This window comes from Hemitrygon akajei, chromosome 19 (genome assembly GCF_048418815.1).
Source record: "Hemitrygon akajei chromosome 19, sHemAka1.3, whole genome shotgun sequence".
In the NCBI taxonomy this organism is placed as follows: Eukaryota; Metazoa; Chordata; class Chondrichthyes; order Myliobatiformes; family Dasyatidae; genus Hemitrygon; species Hemitrygon akajei.
The window spans coordinates 21,541,859-21,565,666 of record NC_133142.1 but is presented as its reverse complement, the minus strand read 5'-3'; the positions used below and the strand labels follow the sequence as shown (position 1 = coordinate 21,565,666).

General features: G+C 39.9%; 1 protein-coding gene across 4 annotated transcripts in view; it reads left to right on the top strand.

The window, feature by feature from the left end:
• The first annotated feature begins 11,617 nt into the window (after positions 1–11,617).
• wnt5a (wingless-type MMTV integration site family, member 5a) overlaps positions 11,618–23,808 on the top strand; it is a 34,173-nt gene continuing 21,982 nt past the window's right edge. Inside the window, exons 1-3 of one of the 4 annotated variants that reach the window (XM_073072221.1) lie at positions 11,618–11,713; positions 22,100–22,230; positions 23,531–23,778. In XM_073072221.1, the coding sequence (XP_072928322.1) occupies positions 22,151–22,230; positions 23,531–23,778 (328 nt within the window). In that variant the 5' untranslated portion in view covers positions 11,618–11,713; positions 22,100–22,150. Of the gene's footprint in view, positions 12,629–22,099; positions 22,231–23,530; positions 23,779–23,808 lie in introns of all 4 variants that reach the window. The other 3 variants (XM_073072220.1, XM_073072219.1, XM_073072218.1) reach the window with 3 other exon arrangements.

The following is a 23,808-nucleotide window of genomic DNA, read 5'->3' as shown; positions in this document are numbered from 1 at the left end:
CTCCATACCAGACAGTGATACAGCCTATCAGAATGCTCTCCACGGTACATCCGTAGAAGTTTTCAAGTGTCTTCGGTGACAAACCAAATACGTAGCTGTAGATGTATTGGATCTTGTGATCTGCCTAGGCTATGTGGACATTAGAATCAGCAAACAGAAGTTCATATATGATCATTCCAGAGAGCTGCATTCCAGCCTGTAGCTGATTAATGTTACATTTGGAACTTGCTCTTAAAGGACAATGTTCTCAAGGAAGATGTCTCACTTAATAATGACTTAGCAAATAGGTACAGCATAGAAATAATAGGAACATGTCAGTAAAACATGTGTTTCCTTTTGGCCTTGCTTCAGTTCCAGGTTTTACACGTGCTGTCTAATCCTGACAGAAGTACATGTTCCCAAGAAGATTAAATGATTGATTCGCAAGTCTAATTTCTCAGAAGAGGAAGAAAGAGAGAGGTTCAGCAGATAGTCATAAATGTGCAGCGGTTGTGATTGCCATGTAGTAAAGGCCATGAATGAATTCAGGGAGAAGCACTCCTCACAGCTGTAGGAAGAATCATTTTTTATTGCTGATGGTACTCTGATGAAGTGCACCTGTGTTGAATTAAAGTTAATAAGGAATATGGCTATCATACTTGGAAAATGTTATAACCACAAAATAAGGCAAATAAATTAAGATTTGTGGGCAAAATGTTGAAGTTTACAGTAAAATTGTAACAGAAGACTATTAAGATTAATTGGATATGCACAGATACTTTGATCAAATTGAGGGTTACAGGATCCTTTTAATACATCTAGAACTGTTTCTTCAATTGACGTGTTGCACTTCTGTTTTGAAAGAGGCAATGGTAGATTTATTTCAAAGTAATGAGATGGGGCATGTGATCCCCGATAGATGAGCATCGGCTGAATGAACGAATTGTCTTGCACTTTAGTTAGTACTGTCCCCAAGATGACGCTCTAAAACAAATATTGGTGTGTCCTGTTGGCAGGTGGAATGGGATGTAGGTTCTATATTGCCAAAGAATGAAATGCAGGATCAAGAGACCAGTGTTTGAATCAGATTTCAGTCTCCCCACAATGCAAAGTGATGGCTTAACATCTATTTGAAGCGTCCTTCTTTAAATGTAGCCATTGCCAGCCAGTTGCATTCAGGGTTCAGGACAGCTAGTTCCATTAGCGACGTATCAAGTGGGCCTTTCTGGGTTTTCTGCTGTAGACAGGGTGTGTGGCTTCATGGTCGTTGTGGGTGTTACAGCCTGAGTGTTGTACTGTTCTATATTCCAACCATGGAATTGGGAGGGGTATAGATCCAAAGCCATCTATTTGGTCCTCGCCCAATTAACCCTCAGATGACCTGTCTGGTCATCTTTTCCCATCTAGATATCATTCCTGACCTCTTGGTCAAGTACAATATTTCTGATTAACTTCTCCTGCTAATTCCACCAACTGCTCGTGTTAATCTTCCTTGTCCACCCCCTTGGCACCGACTTGTATGGGAGGGATGGGGGGGGGGGGGGGGAAGAAATTGCAATGACCAACACATCGACAGCTCTGCCTTTGCGCTGAATGGGGATATGCAGCTGAAATGAATAGCCTTATGTGTCACAAATTGCAGCATTGAAATATTGGGTTGGAAATACGATAATTGCAGTGAGATGAAAGTATTAATTCAGGAAGTCACATTAGCAATCAAACATCGAACTACCAGTAGGACGTATACTCATTTATAGATGGCAATTAAGTTAAATACATGATAAATAGAAATAAAGTGCTTGGGGCTGTCATTCCTTTGATAAGCAGGAGAAGGAGATTTATGGATAGATTTAACAAAGAAGCATGTTATATGGAAAATAAAGACAGTAATGAATATACATGAAAAGCAAAACGAAGAAGCTGAAGCAGAAAGTAACAGGCATTAACATGGAGTGCACTTAAAGGGGCCTTTCAAAGGTAGTTAAGAAAGTTGTGTGATCAGTTTGAGATGAGAGGGGCCACCTTGCGTGTGGAGATCAGTCAACTGTGGAGATACCTTGATTTTACAAAAGGTGAACATCAGGAGGGGGTGACTGATATAGGAGCTGAATTAGGCCATTTGGGCCATCAAGTCTGCTCCGCCATTTCATCATGGCTGATCCATTATTCCTCTAGCCCCAGTCAATGACTTGTGACATTGTTACTTGCTGCAGTGTCTATGACCACCACCAGATTTCAACTGTACTATCTGTAAACAAGAATGCCGGATTCACAAATTTAAACCTTCAATTAGAAATATTAATAGAAAAGTAATGAGACCGAAAATTTAAAAGAGCCACCAGACTGAGATGAGAAACAGCTTAGCCTGTTGAAGCAAAGCGAGGTGGAGAAAAACCATCCTGCCATACGTTGGGTCAGGTGAATATAAAGACAAAAAGCTGCAGGGACCTCAAATATGCATTAACAAAATAGATAGCAGAGTAGAGAGCAGAAGATGATTATACAGTACGTAGTAAGAAATGCAGAAGTGGCCCACAGAGACTGGCTTGCTTTCATTAATTATATTAAGGATTTGAGCGTGGGATCAAATAACTCAGTACCTGAGAATGCAATTTGAATTATACTTACGTTGCAAATGGATCTTAGAATAAAAGAATAATCCAGTGCAGTGGGTGGTACAATGGTATCACTGGTAAAGCTGCTGTCAGTGTGAAGTCTCGCAGTGGTGGCATGAATTTTAATCAAAAGCTCTGAGCTCCTCCCAAATTTCAAAGACATATGGGTTATTAGATTAATTGGCCAATGTGTCAGTGGTAGAATCTGGGTGGAGTTGATGGGAATAGGGGGAAAACAACATTGTATGAAGCTAGGATTAGTGTAAATAAGTGCTCGATGGCTATCCTATACTTCTACCTTAATTGTTGAATTTATGACCCTACAAAATAGGGCTGTTCAGCTCAACATCGCTGTGTCCAGTTGGACCCACTCCAATACTCTTTCTCCATTTCCCTGAAAAGCTTTTTCCTTTAAATTGCTCATGTTGTTTGCTTTTGAAAATTGCTATTGAATCCTTTCCCACCACTTCCTCAAATTACAATGCTTGCTCTGCAAGAAATGAGCTTTCTTATCTCCATTCTTGCCTTCATGCCCTTTGGTCTTTGGCCCTTCTATCACTGGAAATAGTCATCAAATATGTCCAAGAACTAAAACCGAGCCCCCGTGGTTAATCAATACTTAAGACGGACAGACAAAAAGGGGGTAGGAGTTGGAGTAAAGAGACAATCAATGCAATGAGGAAGATGGACATTGGCTTGGAAAATCCTGATGTGCACTCTGTGAGGGTGGAACTAAGAAAACCAAAGAGCAGGAACCATGTGGTGAGCAGACACTAGTGAGGTGCTATATGGATCAGTGCTTAGATCCCAGCTATTCATGATACTTGGATAAGAAAAATATATATAACTTTGCAAAGTTCTTTATCAACACGAAGCTGACTGGGAAATAGTTAAAGATTTTTCATGGAACATTTTCATGAAAATAGTTAAAAAGGCATTAAAAAAGACAAACTACCATTTAACTAACAAATTATGTATTTAAATGAAATACAGAACAAAAATTAGTACAGTACCAGAACAACTACAGTACATTAGTTCCTATTAGTTAATGATGGAGGAATTAATCTATTGTTCTATTGGTTAACTGTAAATGAACAAAATCAGCGCAGACACCTAGTGCAGATAATGGACAGCTTTCAAACAATGCTTCTGACTATTGCATCATCTAAGTCTTCACTTTCATTGTGACATTCAAGATGATTGTTGATAACTTCAAATTCATTGTATTTCCTTTACTTGGTGACGTAGTGAAATTGTTTCATTTTCATTCCTGGCTGTTCCTGGCATTTCCTAGCCTGAATGCTGGAAACCACGTGAGCAAATCAGTTCCAAATTGTCTTCCTCCTTATTACTTGCCAACTACCAGTGCTTTTTGAACACACCACACGCAACTGACATAATTTAAGATCTGTTCACTCTAAGCATGGTGTTGTGTCTAACAGTCTCACGTCAAGCTCATGACTGAGGCTAGTTAAAAACTGTTTGCAGCAGTCTGCTGTCCCAGTTAAGTGGCATTGTGTCCCAAATATACAAACCCCATTTCCAGAAAAGTTGGGATATTTTCCAAAATGCAATAAAAACAAAAATCTGTGATATGTCAATTCACGTGAACCCTTATTTAACTGACAAAAGTACAAAGAAAAGATTTTCAATAGTTTTACTGATCAACTTAATTGTATTTTGTAAATATACACAAATTTAGAATTTGATGGCTGCAACACACTCAACAAAAGTTGGGACAGAGGCATGTTTACCATTGTGTTACATCACCTTTCCTTTTAATAACACTTTTTAATCATTTTGGAACTGAGGATACTAATTGTAGTAGATTTGCAATTGGAAATTTTGTCCATTCTTGCTTGATATAAGACTTCAGCTGCTCAACAGTCCGTGGTCTCCGTTGTCTGATTCTCCTCTTCATGATGCGCCATACATTTTCAATAGGAGATAGATCTGGACTGGCAGCAGGCCAGTCAAGCACATGCACTCTGTGTCTACAAAGCCACGCTGTTGTAGCCCGTGCAGAATGTGGTCTGGTATTAAGCATGGACGTCCCGGGAAGAGACATCGCCTTGATGGCAACATATGTCTCTCTAAAATCCTAATATACGCCTCAGAGTCAATGGTACCTTCACATACATGCAACTCACCCATGCCGTGGGCACTGATGCACCCCCATACCATCACAGATGCTGGCTTTTGCACCTTTCGCTGATAACAATCAGGATGGTCGTTTTCATCTTTGGCACGGAGAACCCGACGCCCGTTTTTTCCAAAAACTAGCTGAAATGTGGACTCATCTGACCACAGCACACGGTTCCACAGTCTTTTGGTCCATCTGAGATTAGCTCGGGCCCAGAGAACTCGCCGGCGTTTCTGCATAGAGTTGATGTATGGCTTCCTCCTTGCGTAATACAGTTTCAAGTTGCATTTCTGGATGCAGCGACGGACTGTGTTAAGTGACAATGGTTTTCCGAAGTACTCCCGAGACCAGGTGGCTATAGTTGTCACAGTAGCATGACGGTTTCTAGGGCAGTGCCACCTGAGGGCTTGAAGATCACACGCATTCAACAGTGGTTTCCGACCTTGCCGTTTACGCACTGAGATGTCTCTGAATTCTCTGAATCTTTTCACAATATTATGTACTGTAGATGTTGAAAGACCTAAATTCTTTGCAATCTTGTGTTGGGAAATGTTCCTTTTGAACTGACTAACAATTCTCCCACAAATTTTGGCACAAAGGGGTGAGCCACGACCCATCCTTGCTTGCAAAGACTGAGCCTTTGATGGACACTACTTTTATACCCAGTCATGATACCTCACCTGCTACCAATTAGCCTGCTTACTGTGGAGTCTTCCAAACTGGTGTTACTTGAATATTCTGTGCACTTTTCAATCTTATTTTAACTCTGTCCCAACTTTTGTTGAGTGTGTTGCAGCCATCAAATTCTAAATTTGTGTATATTTACAAAATACAATTAAGTTGGTCAGTAAAACTATTAAAAATCTTTTCTTTGTACTTTTGTCAGTTAAATAAAGGTTCACGTGAATTAACATTTTTATTTTTATTGCATTTTGGAAAATATCCCAACTTTTCTGGAAATGGGATTTGTATGATGGGTATCTCGGCTATTTTCTTTATTTGTTTTTGTTCTTTAAGAGTTGTCCCAAATAAGTGGCTGTCCATTTAACCAAGGGCCCAATGAACTGGAATCCACAGTATTTCCAACATTTTGTTTCCGTTCTTCAACTTCCAGAATTTTCATCTGCAAACATCCCTGCACATATCAACCTGTCTAAAGCAACAGTTCAGTTTTTTTTTTGCCTCTTGGCTACTGTCTCTTTAACTATGTAGATCGAAATATTGCATGTAAATCTATTTAATGTTTTATGAAATAAAATTTGAAAATGTGTTTGCGCAGTTCCTTCACCTTCATCAATGTCTGTTTCACCAAAGAACATAATCAAATTAGCCAAATGAAGTTTGATTTTAACAAGCATAAATGGACTTTCACTTACTTTTTTGCAATTAATTTTGACTTGGATTAAAGTCACCAATATCCTCTCCACTGCTAACTTGCAAATAAACTGAACTTTAATTGTCATATTTGTCCCTCTTTCTGTTTTAAACTGCTGAAATATTTGCAGGTTCTAATTTTCCGGTACCTCCACCTGCAATCCCATTCCATTGGACATGGGAAATTTCAGGTTAGACCCTCACCATTTCCATTCATACTTCTACTGCATCAAAAAACGCAACCCATCCAGCTCTGTAACTATCCCACCTTGGGCATGACAACTTTTTAATATCACTTCTTTGTAATTTTTATCCTATCTAGAATCCTTAAAACCTTGCTATCAAATTCATGGTCTGATCATCGAGTACTCATGCAGTAACTGAGCATAGGTCTAACATTTGGCAAGAACTGAGAACTGATTAGACATCTGTAATGAGAAGCAGCTCAGCCTTGCTAGTGGACTGGGGAAAAAATGGCACTTCCAAAATCTGTGACCTCCAGCCCCAAAGGGAGTGAAGAAAACAGAAGCATGGAATACCACCACCTATGGGTTCACCTCCAAGTTACACTTGGAGATAGATCACCATTGCTGTTGGATGTAAGTCATACCCAGTAGGGGTACACAGGACTATCTCCAACAGAAGGACTGCAGACTGGCAAGAAGGTAGCTCACCATCATTTCCTTAGCGATGTTTAGGGATAGACATTACATCCTGGTATTGCCAGCATTCCCTACCTCCCATAAATGTAAATAAAAATATTGCCAGAAGAAAAAAAACATAAACTTTTCAGTCTCCAGAGCCTCAGATGGGATTAAAATACACACATAAGAAAAGAAGTTAAATTTAACAATCTCTTCAACAAATGAAGATTTCATTTTACAGCCTCTAATTTTTGAAGTACTTGCAACCAAATTTATTACAACCAGAATGTGTTAGTCCATAATTATGGCTTTGTATATCACTGAAACCTCATTTAGAATTCAAACAACAATATATAATGCATTAAGCATATTTGAAAGTGCAAAGAAACCTAGAGTTCCTGACAATTCAGCTGATTCTACTTTATTAGCCCAGGCAACCTGTTCATATTCTATACCTTCACAGTATGGTCCTGATCAATTATGACCCACCCCAAGAATCCCCTCATAACAAGTGTCTATACCAAATTTTGAACCACAGGTCTGTTTAGAATGTATAAGTAGCCTATCTGACATTAATAAATGGGTGATTAATCCTTAAATAATGTTTCAGAGATCTAAAATCCATTTCAATAGGTACGGGTCAAATTTGACCCAGAACAGCCTCAATGTACAAAAATTTGTAGCACCTGTACAAAAGTTTAAAAAAATTAAATATATTTATTTTTGCGCATTTTGGGTCACTTTAGGAAAAGTCATCAAATTTTGGCTTAAAAAATGGCATTTAGGGTGTTTTTACTGCTGTCGAATGTCAAAATGGGTCAAATTTGACCCGAACAGTATGTAAGGGTTAGAGTTGCCTATAAAAAGCCTACCATCTGAGGGAGCATAAATCACTGTACATAAACAAGATTTCCACATTAACTCTATCCCAAAGTTGCTATCAGTTTTACGGTTGGATGTAATGGCAGTGACCTCCAATATCTTTCTCATCATTTCAGTTTTTGAAATTGGGAGATGATTATTGTAACTCAGTGACCTTATCACTTTACACTTAGTGGCCATATTATTAAGTACACCTGTACCCCAACTCATTAATATAAAGATCTAATCAGCCAATCATGATTCAGCAAGTAACGCACAAAAGCATGCAGACATAGTCAAGAAGTTCAGTTGTTGTTCAGAATGGAGAAGAAATGTGATCTAAGTGACTTTGACTGTGGAATGATTGTTGGTGTCAGAGGGGTGGTTTGCATATCTTGGAAGCTGCTGACCTCCTGGGATTATCACGCATTACAGTCATTAGAGTTTACAGAGAATGGTTTGTACAACAAAAAAAGCAGTGATCTAGTGAGCAGCAGTTCTGTGGGTGAAAGAGCCTTGTTAATTAGAGGATGGCCAGACTGGTTCAAGCTGACAGGAAGGTGACAGTATCTCAAATAACCACACTTTACAAAAGTGGTGTGCTGAAGACCATCTCCGAATACAAAACATATCAAACCCTGAAGTGGGTGGGCTACAGAAGCGGGAGACCATGAACACACACTCAGTGGCCACTTTATTAAGTACTGGATGTACTTAATAAAGTGGCCAGTGAGTATGCTTATACATGATTGGGATAAGCAAACAAAAAACTGGATTCAGTTCTTACCTCAGGAGGGGTATATTCGTGGGGTGGGTGGGGGATTAGTTGCAGTGTGGGGCAGGCAGCATATGCCTTAGATTCAAAAGCAACACGGCATGGTAAAAATGGATGAGGATACATCGTTCATGAATGTAAAAGGATCAGGTGAGATTTCACTAATACAGTTAAATTATAGGATTTGATCAGGCAGACGGAGAGGAACTGGTTCCTCTGGTAGGTGAGCCCAGAACAAGGTCTATAACTTTGAGCTTAGAGGTTGGCTGTTCTGCAGTATTGCCAGGAAACACTCCTGCATTAAAGTAATATTGGAAATATAGAAGTGCCTCTTCAGCAATCTGATAAGCTTCAATCCTCCAAAGTCTCAAAATGGAGCCTGATAGTTGTTGTTCAGCAAATATTCTGAATGTCTTAGAGTTATGGTGGATTGACAGAAGTAAATGAAAGATCGCAGAACAGCAGAAGAGGATTGGGTATAATGAGTGGCCACTCTTGCCACTATTGCAGTCATATTCAATTATTTGTAGCAGTTATACGTCCATTACAAGAGACTGTGGCTGCTATCTAGATAAAATTAGAACTGTTGGAATTTACACAATAGAAAAAAAAGAATACTGAGCTGCCACTGGGTGGGGATTAATTTTCAGCACCTCTCAGTTAGCAATTTGAAACTGATGATATTATAGAATTCTATTCTTCCACCAGCCATTATTCGCCTGCAGTCTTAAATTAAAATATTAGATTGGATGCCTTTGATGACTAATAACAGTGGAAATTCTCTGCAGGACAGGTAGCTTCTGTGGGGAGATATCTCAAGCAGATTCTGACTGTGCAGTTCATTTGAATGTTATGATTGTTTCTTCAGTTAGTGGATGTATGATTGATTGTAGATTTAATGGTTTAAATCTGTCTCTAAATAGAATGGGTTGGGGGCGGGGGGTTACTTTGTTAAGTGCAGGGGAGATGTTAGAATAAGTAACAGCCCAGTGTAATAATTTATGACATTTCCATCTAAAATTACTAATTCCATATAATCTCAATGTTGAGATAAAAACAATTTCTATTTCGTAGAAATCACTATTCACAATCACTAGATTCTTTGTCCCGTCCTATGTTCCAATTACAGGGTAATCAGTGGATTGACCATTGCTTCCCCCCCCCCCCCCCCGGCAATAATGGGACAAATTCCGGTGACTATTTTATAAAGTAATAAATAGATCTCTTCGTAATGAGTTTGCGCCACATGACGGGAGGCAGAATATTAGTGTTACCCTTCATAAAGAATAACAAACGTTTGAAACATTCGCAATTAAAATCCAAATGCTGTGCAACTTCCTTAGTTCACAACTTCACCTGTTTAAAAATGAGGAAGACAAACAAAATTTGTTGGTTTACATCCCAGGTTGTAGTGGAGTTAAGCGCCATTCCCCTCCATGCACATGATGCTTACGACAGGGTTAACCGTGCAGCAATATGTACAGTACAGGATTTGATATTTATTACGTAGTCCCCCAGAAAGATGGCTTGAAGTGCTGACTGATTATGTGCATTTCAATCCCACGAGTTTAAACACGAGAAATGCCGTGATCACTCCTGACATTGTATTCGCGCCTTTGTATTCCCAACACAAGGACTTTCTGTAATAGTGCGACTGTTATATCAAACATTATGCGCATTTTATGTGAATTTTGCGTATATGAACTGCCATCAGTGGACCTTTCCCAAAAAGTCTCGAGAGCTCTAACTTAAAAACCAATAATTGCAATGGTTTGCATCCTGTTTAGACAGAGACTGTAGGCTGAACAGTGTTTCTTTGTCTTCCTGGAGGGGAATGGCTTCCAACAACCACGAAAATCTTCGGTCTAATAGGAAATCTTACTAATGTAAAATACCACCCCTTGCAGGAAAGCATTTTATTGCTGTTACCCCGAAAAAGAGGCTCTAACAGACAATATCGGAACGATCTCTCTCTCGCTCGCTCGGTTTTCCACCCTTTCCGGACGTAAAACCGCCAGTAATTACAGCGTTGGAGAAGCATTAAGAGCTGAATGACACTGAGAGAGACCACTGCATGATACATGGACTCTCTTAATGAAAGATAAAAGATCGACCGATTCTCTGGCTGTAATGCTGAAGTGAGATTCTTCTAATCTCAATTCAATCTCGCGGTTGTGTGTTGAAACTGTTGACTTTTTTTCTGTTGCAGTTCCACAACTAACCAAGGTTCATTTCTCTAAAAACAGAGGAAGACTAATTTCGATTATTTCCTATTAATCTCACTTGTTCGATATTAAATGCGCTGGGCGCATAGAAGAATCGGTGATCGAGCTGCCGGCTGCAACTTCCGTTTGGTGTTGCGGCGTTCGTTACCCGTGAAATTGAGCAATTTTATTCTTTAAAGAAACACTCATAATAAACAAGCGGACTTTTCTCTGTTGCCGTTCCAACTGAAGTGAGCCCAGCTGTAGGGACGGCGAGAATTAGCGGCGTTTTAGGTCAATACTTAACGCAGCTAAGGAACTGTGAACCTTGGTGCAGGTTCTGCTTGAGATGTCATCTAAACTCTTCCCCTCCAAGCCAAGTAACCCAGCCCGACTTGTATTTACAAATTCCATTTGCCATGGCTTATGATTGATTCAGAATGAATTCGCGTAAAGATTTTACCTTCACGTCCTTTGAATAAATACTGAATCACATCATCACTCTCTCCTACATACAAACTAGTGGAACCAGAATTTCTCTGCATCTGCACGTGCCACTTTAAACATACATGTAACAAGATGAACATTTGGACACTTTCACGGTTCCTTTCAGTGTTCTCGCGTTGCTTTTGGACTTTATTTTGTTCTCTTCCACCGCTTTATACGAGAATTATAAATGTGTGGTTAGGTGATTTTGGTAAAAAGAATAGTTCAAGTACACACATTTTACCGGTGGCCCAAAACCTATGAATAAACTATTACCCTTTTTTTTTATTAGTTTTCTTCCAATTATAAATATGTGGGCATGTACAACCATCCAGTGTGTTACGGTTTTTATTGTTCGCTTCAAGTTATTTGAAGGTGCAAAGTAATTGATAATGGATTGTTATTCTTCAATAAACATCCGGTGTAAAATCAAAATTAATGTTGATGTCTCCCTTTTTTTTAATGGAGTGAGGAGGGAGGGAACAGAATACCCAGCATTAAATCCAACTCTGCTGAAAAGTTGGGTCGCAGAGCGAGTGGCGCATGCGCGAGTGGCAGAGTCGTTTGCCTGCGGGAGGAGTCAAAAGTCCCCAGTTTAGGAGAAGAGCTAGAGTGAGAATCGGAGCGGACAGGTGAGATCGAGGGACTGAAGCGACGAGGAGGAAGGTGCTTGCGGATCGTGGTCCTCTCCGACTCGCACAGCTTCGCTTGAGCCGTGCTTCCCGGCAGTTGCTCCAGACGCGAGTGGATTCTATGCGAAGGGCTTGGGGTTGCTTCTGCGGAGCTGAAGGGTGAGCCGCAGAGTGGAGCGCAGGAAATACTTAGCGGCTGCAATCAGGGGGAAATCTCCAAGCTCTTAAACACAGCCTTCTGACCACAGCCTCAGAATGTCAGCAAGAATTTTAGAACCATGTTTGCCAGACGCATTACTACCAGCGAGGTTGGTTTGCTAGAAGTTCAGAAGACTGTGGAAAACAGGACTGCAAAATCCCAACCAAAGATCCAGCAGAAACTTTATTTGGACTTGAGTAAGGAAATTTTCCCGAAGCTTGCCTGTTTGAAACCTGTGCCAACGGGGATCAGAAGTGTGTGAGCGGGGGAGGGGATGGGGGGCTTCGCTCTGGAAGTTTATTGCTGACGATCTGGCCAAAGGCATTTTGTTCCTGAATATTTTATTTCTTCCCAAGTGTTTCCGCACATCACGCCCACAGTTTGTTAGGAACACTAATTATTTCTATTGCAGATGGACATTGTTGTAAATAGCCTTCATTCCCTGGAAGAGAAATAGTCGTGTTATTCTCCGCTTGGATCAGTGAAAAAGGGGAATGCGGTTGAGACGATTAATTCATTGATCTGGGTTTAAATAGTTCGATTTTCACCGCGTTGATCCTAGGAGCCCTTCCTGCAAGGACATCTCGTGCTTAACCCGTTTCATGCTTTGATGGTAGGGATCAAGACTTTAAGCACCAGATCGCCGCTGAGGAATTACCTGCTTGATACTGTAATCTTGGATTACTTGGCGACCGCCTTGCCAGGGAAATATGGGGGTAGGTTTGCAACCAGACTACAACATCGCTCGTGGCTCTCTTTTCTAGGTAGAGATGTACGCTTTGTTTAGTGTTCAATTAGCAAGGCACTCGGCGACAATTCTCTGCGTAAACTTTTTTTTTGGTAAAAGAGTTAGCTGTGCGGAAAGTGACCACTTCCAAAATCGACACGATAGTGTACTAACATTAGGCTTTACCAGGGAGTGCATCTGTTTGCTGCCGTTTTCAGTCGAGACACTTGCATAGATAAAAAAAAACTGCAGAGCATTTTACTTGTACAAAATGGCTTTTCTAACAAGCAGTCTCCAACTAACGCACCATCTGATAACCCTCTGCATCACCGATTAACACAATTTCAAGCAGCACACGGCGTCTTTTATTCTCCTTCTTCCTATAGTACGCGAACTTATGCTCGATACGATGCAATAAGTAGCAAAATGTCTTACGTATTAGGACTAGTTCCAACGTGGATAACATGCACTTTTTGCCAAAAGGTAGAGCAGGTATTGCTGTGCTTACATTATTTAATCGGATGCGTATTGTTTCGACATAACACGAAATACACGCAGAGGACGCCTGATCAAGAATATATTAAATGTTATAAGTATAATATTGACCCGTGTGGTAATAACCACAAGTTTCAAAGCGGTGTGTAGCCCCATCTAGTGGAGTTGTCCCTCGTGCGTTTGTTTAACTCGTTAATCATTTTAAACGCAAATAACTCAAGCCGAAAAGTCAAAATCAGATCAAGTACTATTTAATCAAAATTATTGTTAACGCTCTAACTCCACGATGTTGTCCACTAACGACCCTAAATATTGCAAACAAAACTCTTAGCGCCCAATTTATACTCCAGGCTGAAATCAAAGTAGGCATAATGACACACGGAGAATCATTTTTAAGTATCTGTCAGTGTGTGTGTGTGTGTGTGTGTGTGTGTGGTGGGGGGGGGGGGGGGAAGAGTTGATGCTTCGAGAACGTAGAGAATTGTAATTACAGAAAGCATGTTGAGTTTTTCCAATGTAAAACTTGAACGTACAAACTCCTGCCGAAATAAAACAGTAATGCGTGACTAGAACGAATATGATTTGATTTACAACCTGTTAAACTCACGATTTTAATTAAGTGTCGAAGAAAATAGTGCTATGTAGTGGTCTCAGATGACCGGTGAGCTGAAGGCTTGTTAACCCCAACCACTGCTGGCTGACCCGGGCAGGAAGGACTTCTGAAAGATGTGGTTCTGAGGTTGCCAAGGGATGACAAGTAAAACCAATCTCTTCAGATATTACGTTCTCCCTTTAAAAAAAAAGTTCGGCAAAGTTAATAGACGCAAGACCCGGATTGTCGAGCGCCATCGGACTTCAAGTGTAAGAAATAAAATTTAAACTGGTGCATTTGAAATCGTACATTCTGCGGCCGAAATTATATTCAGGCGGCTAAGCGAAAGAAAACCAACCTAGAAAGAAAATGCCTGATTTAAAATTAAATGTTTTCTTAGTTTACAGGCATTCAGTTGCTCAAGTTACATATTTATCAGAAAACCACTCCTATTAAGTTTAAACGCCTACTACGGGTCAACTGATTGTATTAAGAGTTTGGAGTGAATGAAAAATTCACAGTATAAAAAGAGCAACAGTAGATTCCACAACAATTCAGAGATTTGTGGCCGTTCCTCTAATAAAATATTCGGAAGATCAAGAATTTAATATTAGCGACTGAAACCAATTAATGAAGTTTTACCATACAATTGCGATGGTCCTGAATTGCTGAAGTTACCGATTGACCTTTAAAGGGAGTGTAATTGTGCGGAGAATTTTACAGAGCCGAAGTTAAGAGGGGGCAGTCTTTAATGGAAGCAGTAAGTACCAACAGGAGCAGCCAAATTCTTATAATGTTGTGAGTTGGGGCTGGGATGGGGTGGGTGAGGGTCTGCGGGTGTTCGGTAAGAAAAGGTAACAGTACTGTTAACAGTAGTGACCGGGAACCTGAAATGCGAAGCGTTTGTCACTATAAGGGAGATGCATGGACGTCAGTGAAGACAATAGGCAGCCTGTTACAGAAATATAAAATGTTAGTAAGCATAACGTGCCATAACTGGCTGTGATTCTGAATTCCTCGCAGAGAAGGGGAGAGCAGCGTGGCAGTGGGAGAGCAAAGTGAGTTGGGGGTGGGGGGGGGGAGAGCGTATGGTGCAGTAGAGTTTACTATTAGAGGTGACAGTTGGAAAAGGCTTGGACACGGTTCGTTCTCTTTTGGGATTTGGGGGAGCATTAGTGTTTATCTGGTCTTTCATTCCCTCCAACCGGGTCGCCAGGGAACCGTCAAAAGTAACCAGCACTTTCTTTTGGTACTAGTTGAACATTTGAGACTCATTTCCTTCAAAAGTAGTTTTAAAGTACACATTTATAATTTACCAGTTGGTTTTAATTTAGCCAAAATACAATAGCTATATGCATTTTAATAAAGATCGTTATCGTGGAACTTGAGTTTTGTAAAAGGGAGGGCGTTACACAATAACTACTATGGGGATTTTAAGAATTTTGAAACATTATTTTGATTGAGCCTTATCATTGACTATGCTATAAAGGATCCAGAACTTTGGAAAGAAATATGTTGGCCCTTAAGTCATTTAAAAATGGGGGTGGGGACAGATCAACTGTATTATTGTTTAATGTGATGAAGGTAAATTATTTCAAGAGAAAAAAGATTCAAGGAAATATGTGGTGTAATTGATACACCAAAGTGCAGTCGATTGTAAAGTCGTATTGTAGTTTTAATTGATTGGTGCGTGTTTAAAGGAGCAATAGGATCTATCCCGCGGTGTAAACCTGATGAATGTGAAATGCTTGTACGGAAGTGCGATGAACTCGCTTTTGTAGCGATGACTTCTAGACAGCCGGTGCCGATGTGGGAGAGTGTAGAAGCAACTCCGGAATCATAGAACTCAGAATGAGCATTGTCCTTGATCGTCTCAATTATTGGCTTTGAGATGATTTGTTTTCGGAGGAGTTTTGGCTCTAACATCACGCTCTTTCATATCAACCATTACAGGGGGAAGAGAGCCCCCCAGTGTTGAACACGGGACCTTTGGAACCTCAGCACCCAGACTGGGAGACGGGCGGGAGGGGAGAAACTGTTTTCCAGACTTTGAAACTAAATATCTGCATACGTTTAATATATTAAAAACATCGGGGGGTTGTGGGGGGGGGGGTTACGGTCAAATTCAAATCCCGCGGGATTACCCAGTATTATATTTTCACATCTCCACTTTTTTCCGGTCTGAAAGTAAAATCTTATAAAAGTGATAATTTGTTTCAAAACTGCGAAAAGAACGAAAGAAATTGCAAAATAAAAACCTCCGTAGATGTCCTGTGAATCCTCTAAAAGGCTGTAGCTGAATTCCCATCTTTTATTTTGATAGATATTGTTTAACCCTCTTCCGGAGAAGTATGTCGTTTTTATGTAGAGAGCTCTCCTCCGTCCATACCGCCTCTGTTGCACGGAGTTGTCCTGGCTGGAATGACTGAAGCATTGAATTGTGGCTACCTTGTCTATCATTCTCGCTGAACGCGTCTGCTTAGTGAGAACCTCGCACAGACGACGGTGTTGATGTTGTTTTTCAATTTGGCTTTGGACATTGGCATTTTCAGATAAGCAAGTTTACCTAGAGACAAGCTCAGTGATAAATGAACAGGCCGTGACACCTCGGTGATTAATGTTAGGATGCAGATGTCAGACAAAGTTGCTCAGTGCGGTTTCGCGTTTGGTCGTGAGACAGCAACCAACTTCGAAGGGATGCCTGGTTCGTTCTGCTCCTCTCTCTAAAAGACGGGCACAATAAGATTCGATGCTTATCATTTGCATTGGAGGAATGTAAAACGATAGCAGAAAGATCAGATGTGTTGGATTATAGCTCTATTGGAACCAAAACGGTGGTTTTAGAATTCTATTGTAGTCCGCTTCCAGTAAAAAACGAATAGTTCCAGTCCCCCAAGTGAACCTGATAGCAGCGAGCTTCCCATAGGTGTGAATATTTTCTCGGACGATGGCTTGCAATCGATCATTAGTCTTATCTCCCCCCTATCACTGGCGGTAATTTGGAAATGTCGGGTTTTGGCCGCATTTTGGACTGTATTGTCTGTTTTCTACAATCCCCACTCTGCCTCTATGATTAACACTCTTTCCTGTTTCAGTTTTTTCCTCTCTGCTTGCGAAGATATTTACATAACTTTTTGATGCTAGCCTAACATGTGCTAAGTGCACTTAGTACATTTTATGTAAACAAATATTATGACTACTAGCGGTAGTGCGCTTATCTCCCATTGATTATCATCAAACAGCCGTAGAAGGACGGTTGACTCCACACAATCCTATCATCTGTTAGTGTATCAGATTGCAGTCTGAATATTTCAGTGATAAAACATGAAAAGCAAAACAGAGCCTGCAGAACATGTTATTTTATCTTTCGGTCTGACGACTGGAATTAACGTGAACCATACCCTCACTAAAAAGTCTAAGGGCATGATGAAATGGATTTTTACCGTTACCGTAACTGTGTACAGGCAATGTCAAATACCTCTATTTCCACTCATGCTTATCTGCTGTGGGTTTATATTTTGTTCCTTTTAACCATGGGGTCCGTTTGCTTAGAAAGTATAGAAGCCTTAGTCCCCTTAAATCGAGGTTTGTTTGTTAAAAAAAATCGCTTCAGTGTTCTCTGCTACCACTTGATATCCGGTACCACTTAAGCCCCATCACCTTTACAGGGGCATAGGCCGCGACATTAGCTCGTCAGGGTCCCCAGGTGTAACCCATCTTCGAAGATCCTTCCTGTCCCAGGCATGAGATCTTTGGCATTTCTGTAGCACTGTTCCCCCCCACCCCCAGCCCCCTCGGATAGGGTTGCTAGCCCCATGCCCAATCCTCCTTCCGCAGCCGGGGTTGGGACTGTCCATGGCGGAGTTATTGTACCACAGGTCCCGCAAAATTGAAAGGCTATCTCAGTCTAACTGTGGGTCCATTTCAACATTTAACCCGATTAAATTGGTCCGAGAGCTATATTGTATATGCTTCGTTTTAAAAATGCATTTGAATATCTTGAATTGCAGTATACTTTAAATTCCGCTGTAACCAACAGTCCAATTGTGTGATTACACAGATTTATTCTCAATACTTTGATTTAATCAGAATTAGGTTTTCAATAACTATCATTGGCTCCGATTTAAAGTTAACACTGACTTCCAGAGCTTTAATTATTTCTATAATAATGAAACACAGATGGTATTTGAATATCTAATGCAGTTAGCTTGGAAGTAGAGATCGGTAGATTATGGCATGTGGACATATTGATGCATGCATGTATAGTTCATTCTTCGTAAGAAAGATTCCTTTAAGATTAGCTGTTTAACTTTCTGCATCTACCTATCTATATATATGCCAAATTATATCAGTTACATCTTGCTTTCTAATCACTATTAAATACCCAGGAACATGCCTTTTTGTTAAAACTCATCTTAAGATATGTCAGTTTCTCTGAAAATTGCTTTGGGGGATTCATACTTAATACTGTTAAATTCTTGACTTACTGCTATATTTTAGAACCAGTTTAACATAGGCTTATTTCATATTTAACCTTCTGAAGCAATTGATAAATAACATCTCAAGTTTCACATATTTATTTCACTCCATACCCATAATGGACGAAGGCTATGATGGTTAAAAAACATGCAGTGACAGATTTTTAATGTTTAAATTATTCACTTGTAATATATTTGTGTACCGAGGATGACATGAACACCTTGCCTTTACAGGCAAGCAGCCGGATCTTCATCTGTTCCTGAAATATGATTAAAGTTTTGGGATCCAATTGTCTTCAGGTCTATCCTGGTAGAAAATCTGAGCTTTTTAATGTCCTAGATTAGATACATTTGCAAATACATTATAGAACAGGCAACATACCTGATAGCGTTTTGAACTAAATTTTAAATGCTGGCATGTGAACAAGTAGAGCAAACATTGGTTGTAAAAGCTGGTGGTAGAGTGTGTGTGTGTGTGTGTGTGTGTGTGTGTGTGTGTGTGTGTGTGTGTGTGTGTGTGTGTGTGTGTGTGTGTGTGTGTGTGTGTGTGTGTGTGTGTGTGTGTGTGTGTGTGTGTGTGTGTGTGTGTGAGAGAGAGAGAGAGAGAGAGTCTGTCTGTCTGTCTGTTGAGGGTAGAGAGCAATAATAAATATTATAACATTATTATTAAGTAACTTTCTATTTAGTGAGGGTACCTGTTGACTATAACTAGCTTTCAGACCCTTTATTTTCAATCTGAACCGAAAATAATGTTACCTTCTTCAATCCCTGATGCGTCCCCGTTTGCAAACAAAGGTTTCTCCTACACATATTTCTTCTTAGTCTGGCGGGAGGCTGATTATTAGATGGCTGTTTCGTTTTTTTTGTAGGGGGTGCGGAAGAAACTCACTGTTACTTTAACATTCGATCTTTTAACATGTGAATATCTACCGGTAGCCTTTGGTAAAATAAGATTAATCTGTAGAAAATTGCAATTTCGATTTATGAATAATTGCAAAGAAAGTTGTCTGACACGAGGGAAATGCTCAAACGATGGAGATGAGTTCAACTACAGTATATACATTACAAAATGCTAATGTAACGTGTACATATCCATTATATGTTAATACAATGGATTATAGAAACCCATATTTGGAAGATAGACGTCTTTTTGTTCGTCTTTTTTATTTTGCAGAAACTAAACCTTAGTCTTCATTCAAATTTATGGATTCCGTTTTGATGTTGTTTGAGTATGTTGACGAGTGTTCAGCATCACCGGTCCGTTGGCAGTACATTTTCACGCCAACAGCACAACTGGTAGAACCATTCAATCATATCCATATGCACAGTTCTGGCAATCAATGTAAAAGTTTTACGTTGCACGTGGATCGCACTTTGCTGGTGCTTTGTACTTCTGGTTCTTTAGGGGAATTGTTCTAGCTGAAACGTAAACATTTTAAATGTCACTCAGGTTTTCAAACAAATCCGTTGGATTAGATTTTAATGTGCTTGCAGACAATAATTGCTCTTGCGCAGCCCTACAATGAGAGGGGAGAAAACCCCCCTAACGTCGTTTCTCTATCGCCTGCCAAAAATAGAATAGGATGTCAATATCAAAGGGCCGAGCGGAAATAATTACAATATGTAAATTGTGATGAAACTTCTCTGGAATAATTTGATATCATGCTTCCCAAATGGAAACCAGCAAAAGGAGTTGCGCAACTGCAGTCTAGAATTGGAAACAGGAACACGGCTAGGCTGGAAATTGAAAGGATCTTTAATTTATGGGCGCGGTGCAGTTCTATTTAGGATTTTAAAAAAGTCAGATACACTGCAGCATGGTAACATAGAGAACAGATGTTTCAGTGGTAGGACTTGATTAAACATTGGTGACGGAAGTATTTATATGGCTTTGTAGAAAATAAATACTTTAGAAATTTCATACTTTGACAGTTAAGTCGGGGTCGACAAAGTGTAGGGAATAAACTAATTATGAATTCAAAATACAGATCCCTTCAAGTGTTGGCTTAAGTTCGAACTTGTATTGGGGTGAGTACTTTGTCAATAAAATTAATTCGTTTTAGCGCTGCCAAACATAAAAGGTCGTTTAGAGAATTGCGCTTCAAATGGAGTTTGCGTTTTGGACTCGGTATCTGCAGTGGAATTTATCGCCTTAGTTGAACTGTGGTGGGTATTTCCATTATATTCACCTGGCGAATTGTGGGAAGCTGTGAAGCTCGGCAAGTTGTATTTCAGAAAATATAATTCTTACCCCAATACAGAGCCCCACTAAGTGTACATAGACTAAAAATTGAATGTGCGGAGGCAAATATATTGAAGACTTAATATTGCGCCAAGCTACAGGGCTATCCGGCTGAACAATCATGTGTTACCTAGAATGTCCCTTAGTTTACCGTGCGGTCACTGACATGCATTTTCGCGACGACTTCTTTTGGATTAGACTTGTGAAAGAAAGTCAATTAATTTACTTGCTCTGTTTGCTATTACTATTATGTTTTTAGATCTTTGTTGCTACAGTTTAGCATGAAATAGCATTCTCCTGGTCTTTTTTTTTTGACGCATCTAAAATGTTGGTGGGCGGCATTTGCTTTTATTTCTATTAAGTTCGGGAAAACGTTTGAAGTTCACAGTAATTCACAGTTTTTGTTTCTATTATTGCGTATTGCATTGTACTGCTGTCGCAAATACAGCAAATTTCACGACATACGCCGGTGATATTAAACCTGATTCTGATTCTGAAAGTTTTCTAAGTAATTGTCGCCTTTTGGGGAAGTGTTTCATCCCGAGGGAAATGTCGTTCAGACAGATGAGTCAGTGCCAAATGAGTGGAGTTAAAAGTTTTTCAGTATTCTACCTTTCAAAAAAGCATCCTTAAAGTGATTGCCCGAGGTTGTATATTTGAACTTCTAAATAGAAATATATTCTTACCCAGTAGAAATAGATACTTACTGTGTCAACAAATCTTATTCTTACAGTTATTTGATCTTTTGTAAATAGTCTAGGAACTTGGGTACAGTGTTTGTGCCCGAATCCCGTCTTTCTTTTGTATAAGCTCGCATAGACTTGGACCTATTCTCGTGATGATCAATGTCATGACTAATATTTAAAATAACAACCAGCGGGCATACGAGTGGAATTAGTTGCGCGATGATTACCAATTATGTATCGTTTCCAGAAGATTGGAATGATTCTAGTGTTCTGAAGAATCCCGCTTCAGCATGTTGTCAAATTCCTTCCATAGATCAATTCTTGTATTTTGTTCGCCAAACCTCAGGGTAGGAGTTCCTGCCTCTTGGCGAGTATTTATTGTTAAATTATCACCTCCTACGAGAATAGTTAGGGGAGTTCTCCCTTTTGATTTCGTTATTTTGGCTATAACTCAAAACCATCAAAAACAGATAGGTACACGATCATTGGAAACAGTCCGCAAACATCAAGGGAATTTCTATATGCGCGAAATATTCATTGATATGTTGAAAATGACTTCCACGTTCCAGAGTTACCGTATTACCCGATTTTGCTGGTGATTTAGAACACGCTATCATAATATTCCTGCTAATATTATTCCAAGTAGGTGATTACGTCAGACATTAGCCTTTGTTTTACCGAGGCGTAACAGCAACCTAATGACAAATGGTCTTTTAAGACTGGATTGTAATTGTCCGCCAATTACGGTGATTCAAACACATCTGTTAAATTATACCAGATGCCTATGAATCAGTGTAATTGATGGTCAGCCAATAGGAGATTAAAGATGGTCCTTGCACATAAGGAGCTACCTTTTCACCTCGAGGTTCTTGTAGCGTTGTTCTGTAGCTAGTCAAAATTGTGATGAACGTTTGTCTATTCCCCCTGGTTTCCTTGACGTGCATACGTTGTGATTTATGTTATGCAGAGTGGAACGGAGACAGTGCAAGGAGCGGTTTACTCAGCTTTGAAAAGTGTCATGGCCTGGAGGTACCTGTTGGTTACTGTCACTCTCTTATCGGGATGCAAACAAGTCCTAGTAGAAGCAAGCTCGTGGTGGTGAGTAAACGTTTGTGGAAAAGGAATGTTATCTCTACTATAAGTTAGCTTTCAATGTCATGGGTGCGGGTTTATCTCTAGTGTATTTACATTGCCGGGCAAATCCATTTTAACACAGCCATGTTATAAATGGGCATACATGTCGATATTATCCCGGTGCTTCAGCTATCGTACGTGGGTATTCGTTTCACGTTAGATCCTTGAAATGTTTTAATTGCGCAAGCCAAGTCCACAGCAAAGTTCTTCTTTCAGAGATGGAAAATTGGAAGTCGCTTCGCTTGCTGTAGAGCCAGAGCAGTTCCAGTAATCCTGCGGCGACTTGCCCGTTGATGCAGTGTCCTAAACCAGAGCGCGACGTTTCAGATGACTTCAAAGGGAGTGTTAAAAGGGGGATAGTTCCTCGTACAGACGAATCTTCCCATTAGTTTTTTTAAAAATGTTGCCACTTTGGGGAATCGTACTCGCCTTGATTGTTAAAGTTTGAGTCGGTCCGCGATGGTGGTGTCATTCTTTCGAATTTCGTCGCATCTTCTATTTCTCCCATGCTTGTCAAAATAAATATAAAGCAAGCTATATTCACATATCTTTATTACATCTTGCCGTATTGTCGCTCAGAGGCGATGTATTTGAATGCACGGTTAGGTTGTTTCTGTTACACGTAACGGGACAATGTTAAAAACTCAAAATCAGCATTGAAATGATTGTTTGCAAGGGGAAAAAAGATCTTTGTTATCTCGAGAGCGAGGGGGATGCACAACGATGTTTCGATAAAATTATTGTGTTAAAAATAAACATTGGCGCAGCATTGGCAGAGTTAAATGCGCTTTACGGTACACTGATATATAATTACATGAAGACCAACTTTCAATTGATGAATAATTCTAAGAAATTCAGTTGAGCTAGGGAAATATTTGCTGATCTGGTGATGTGTTCTGCCTTAAATTGCAGTATTCCAGGAATGGATGGAAACTGGAATCTTTGCAGAATAAAAATAATGAATCAGTAATTTCTAATAAGTAAATATAGTTTCCAAATAGCAAGCCATTTGTGTAAATATTTCACAATATCATATATTCATCTTAGCTTTTACTGAGGACGTCAACTCTCCAGGTAACATAGATCTCTCAAATTACCAACACATGTCCTTCTTTTAAATGCCTCACAGATTCCATATATCTTACATTTAACCCAATGCATGGGCCATTTTTCTACAGATTACAGTTGTCACAATGCCTGTGAATAGAAATGTTACTTTCTAAACTTTTTCCTCTCCCTCTCCTCCCCCTCCTCCCCACTCCAGGTCTTTAGCCATGAATCCAATTCAAATACCCGAGGTGTACATTATAGGAGCTCAACCTTTGTGTAGTCAGCTGGCTGGGCTTTCTCAAGGCCAGAAGAAGCTTTGCCAGTTGTACCGGGATCACATGCAATACATTGGAGAGGGTGCAAAAACTGGCATCAAGGAATGTCAACATCAATTCAGACACCGGCGGTGGAACTGCAGCACAGTTGATAACACATCTGTCTTCGGCAGGGTCATGCAGATAGGTATACTCTCCCCAAATATATGCAGTGTTG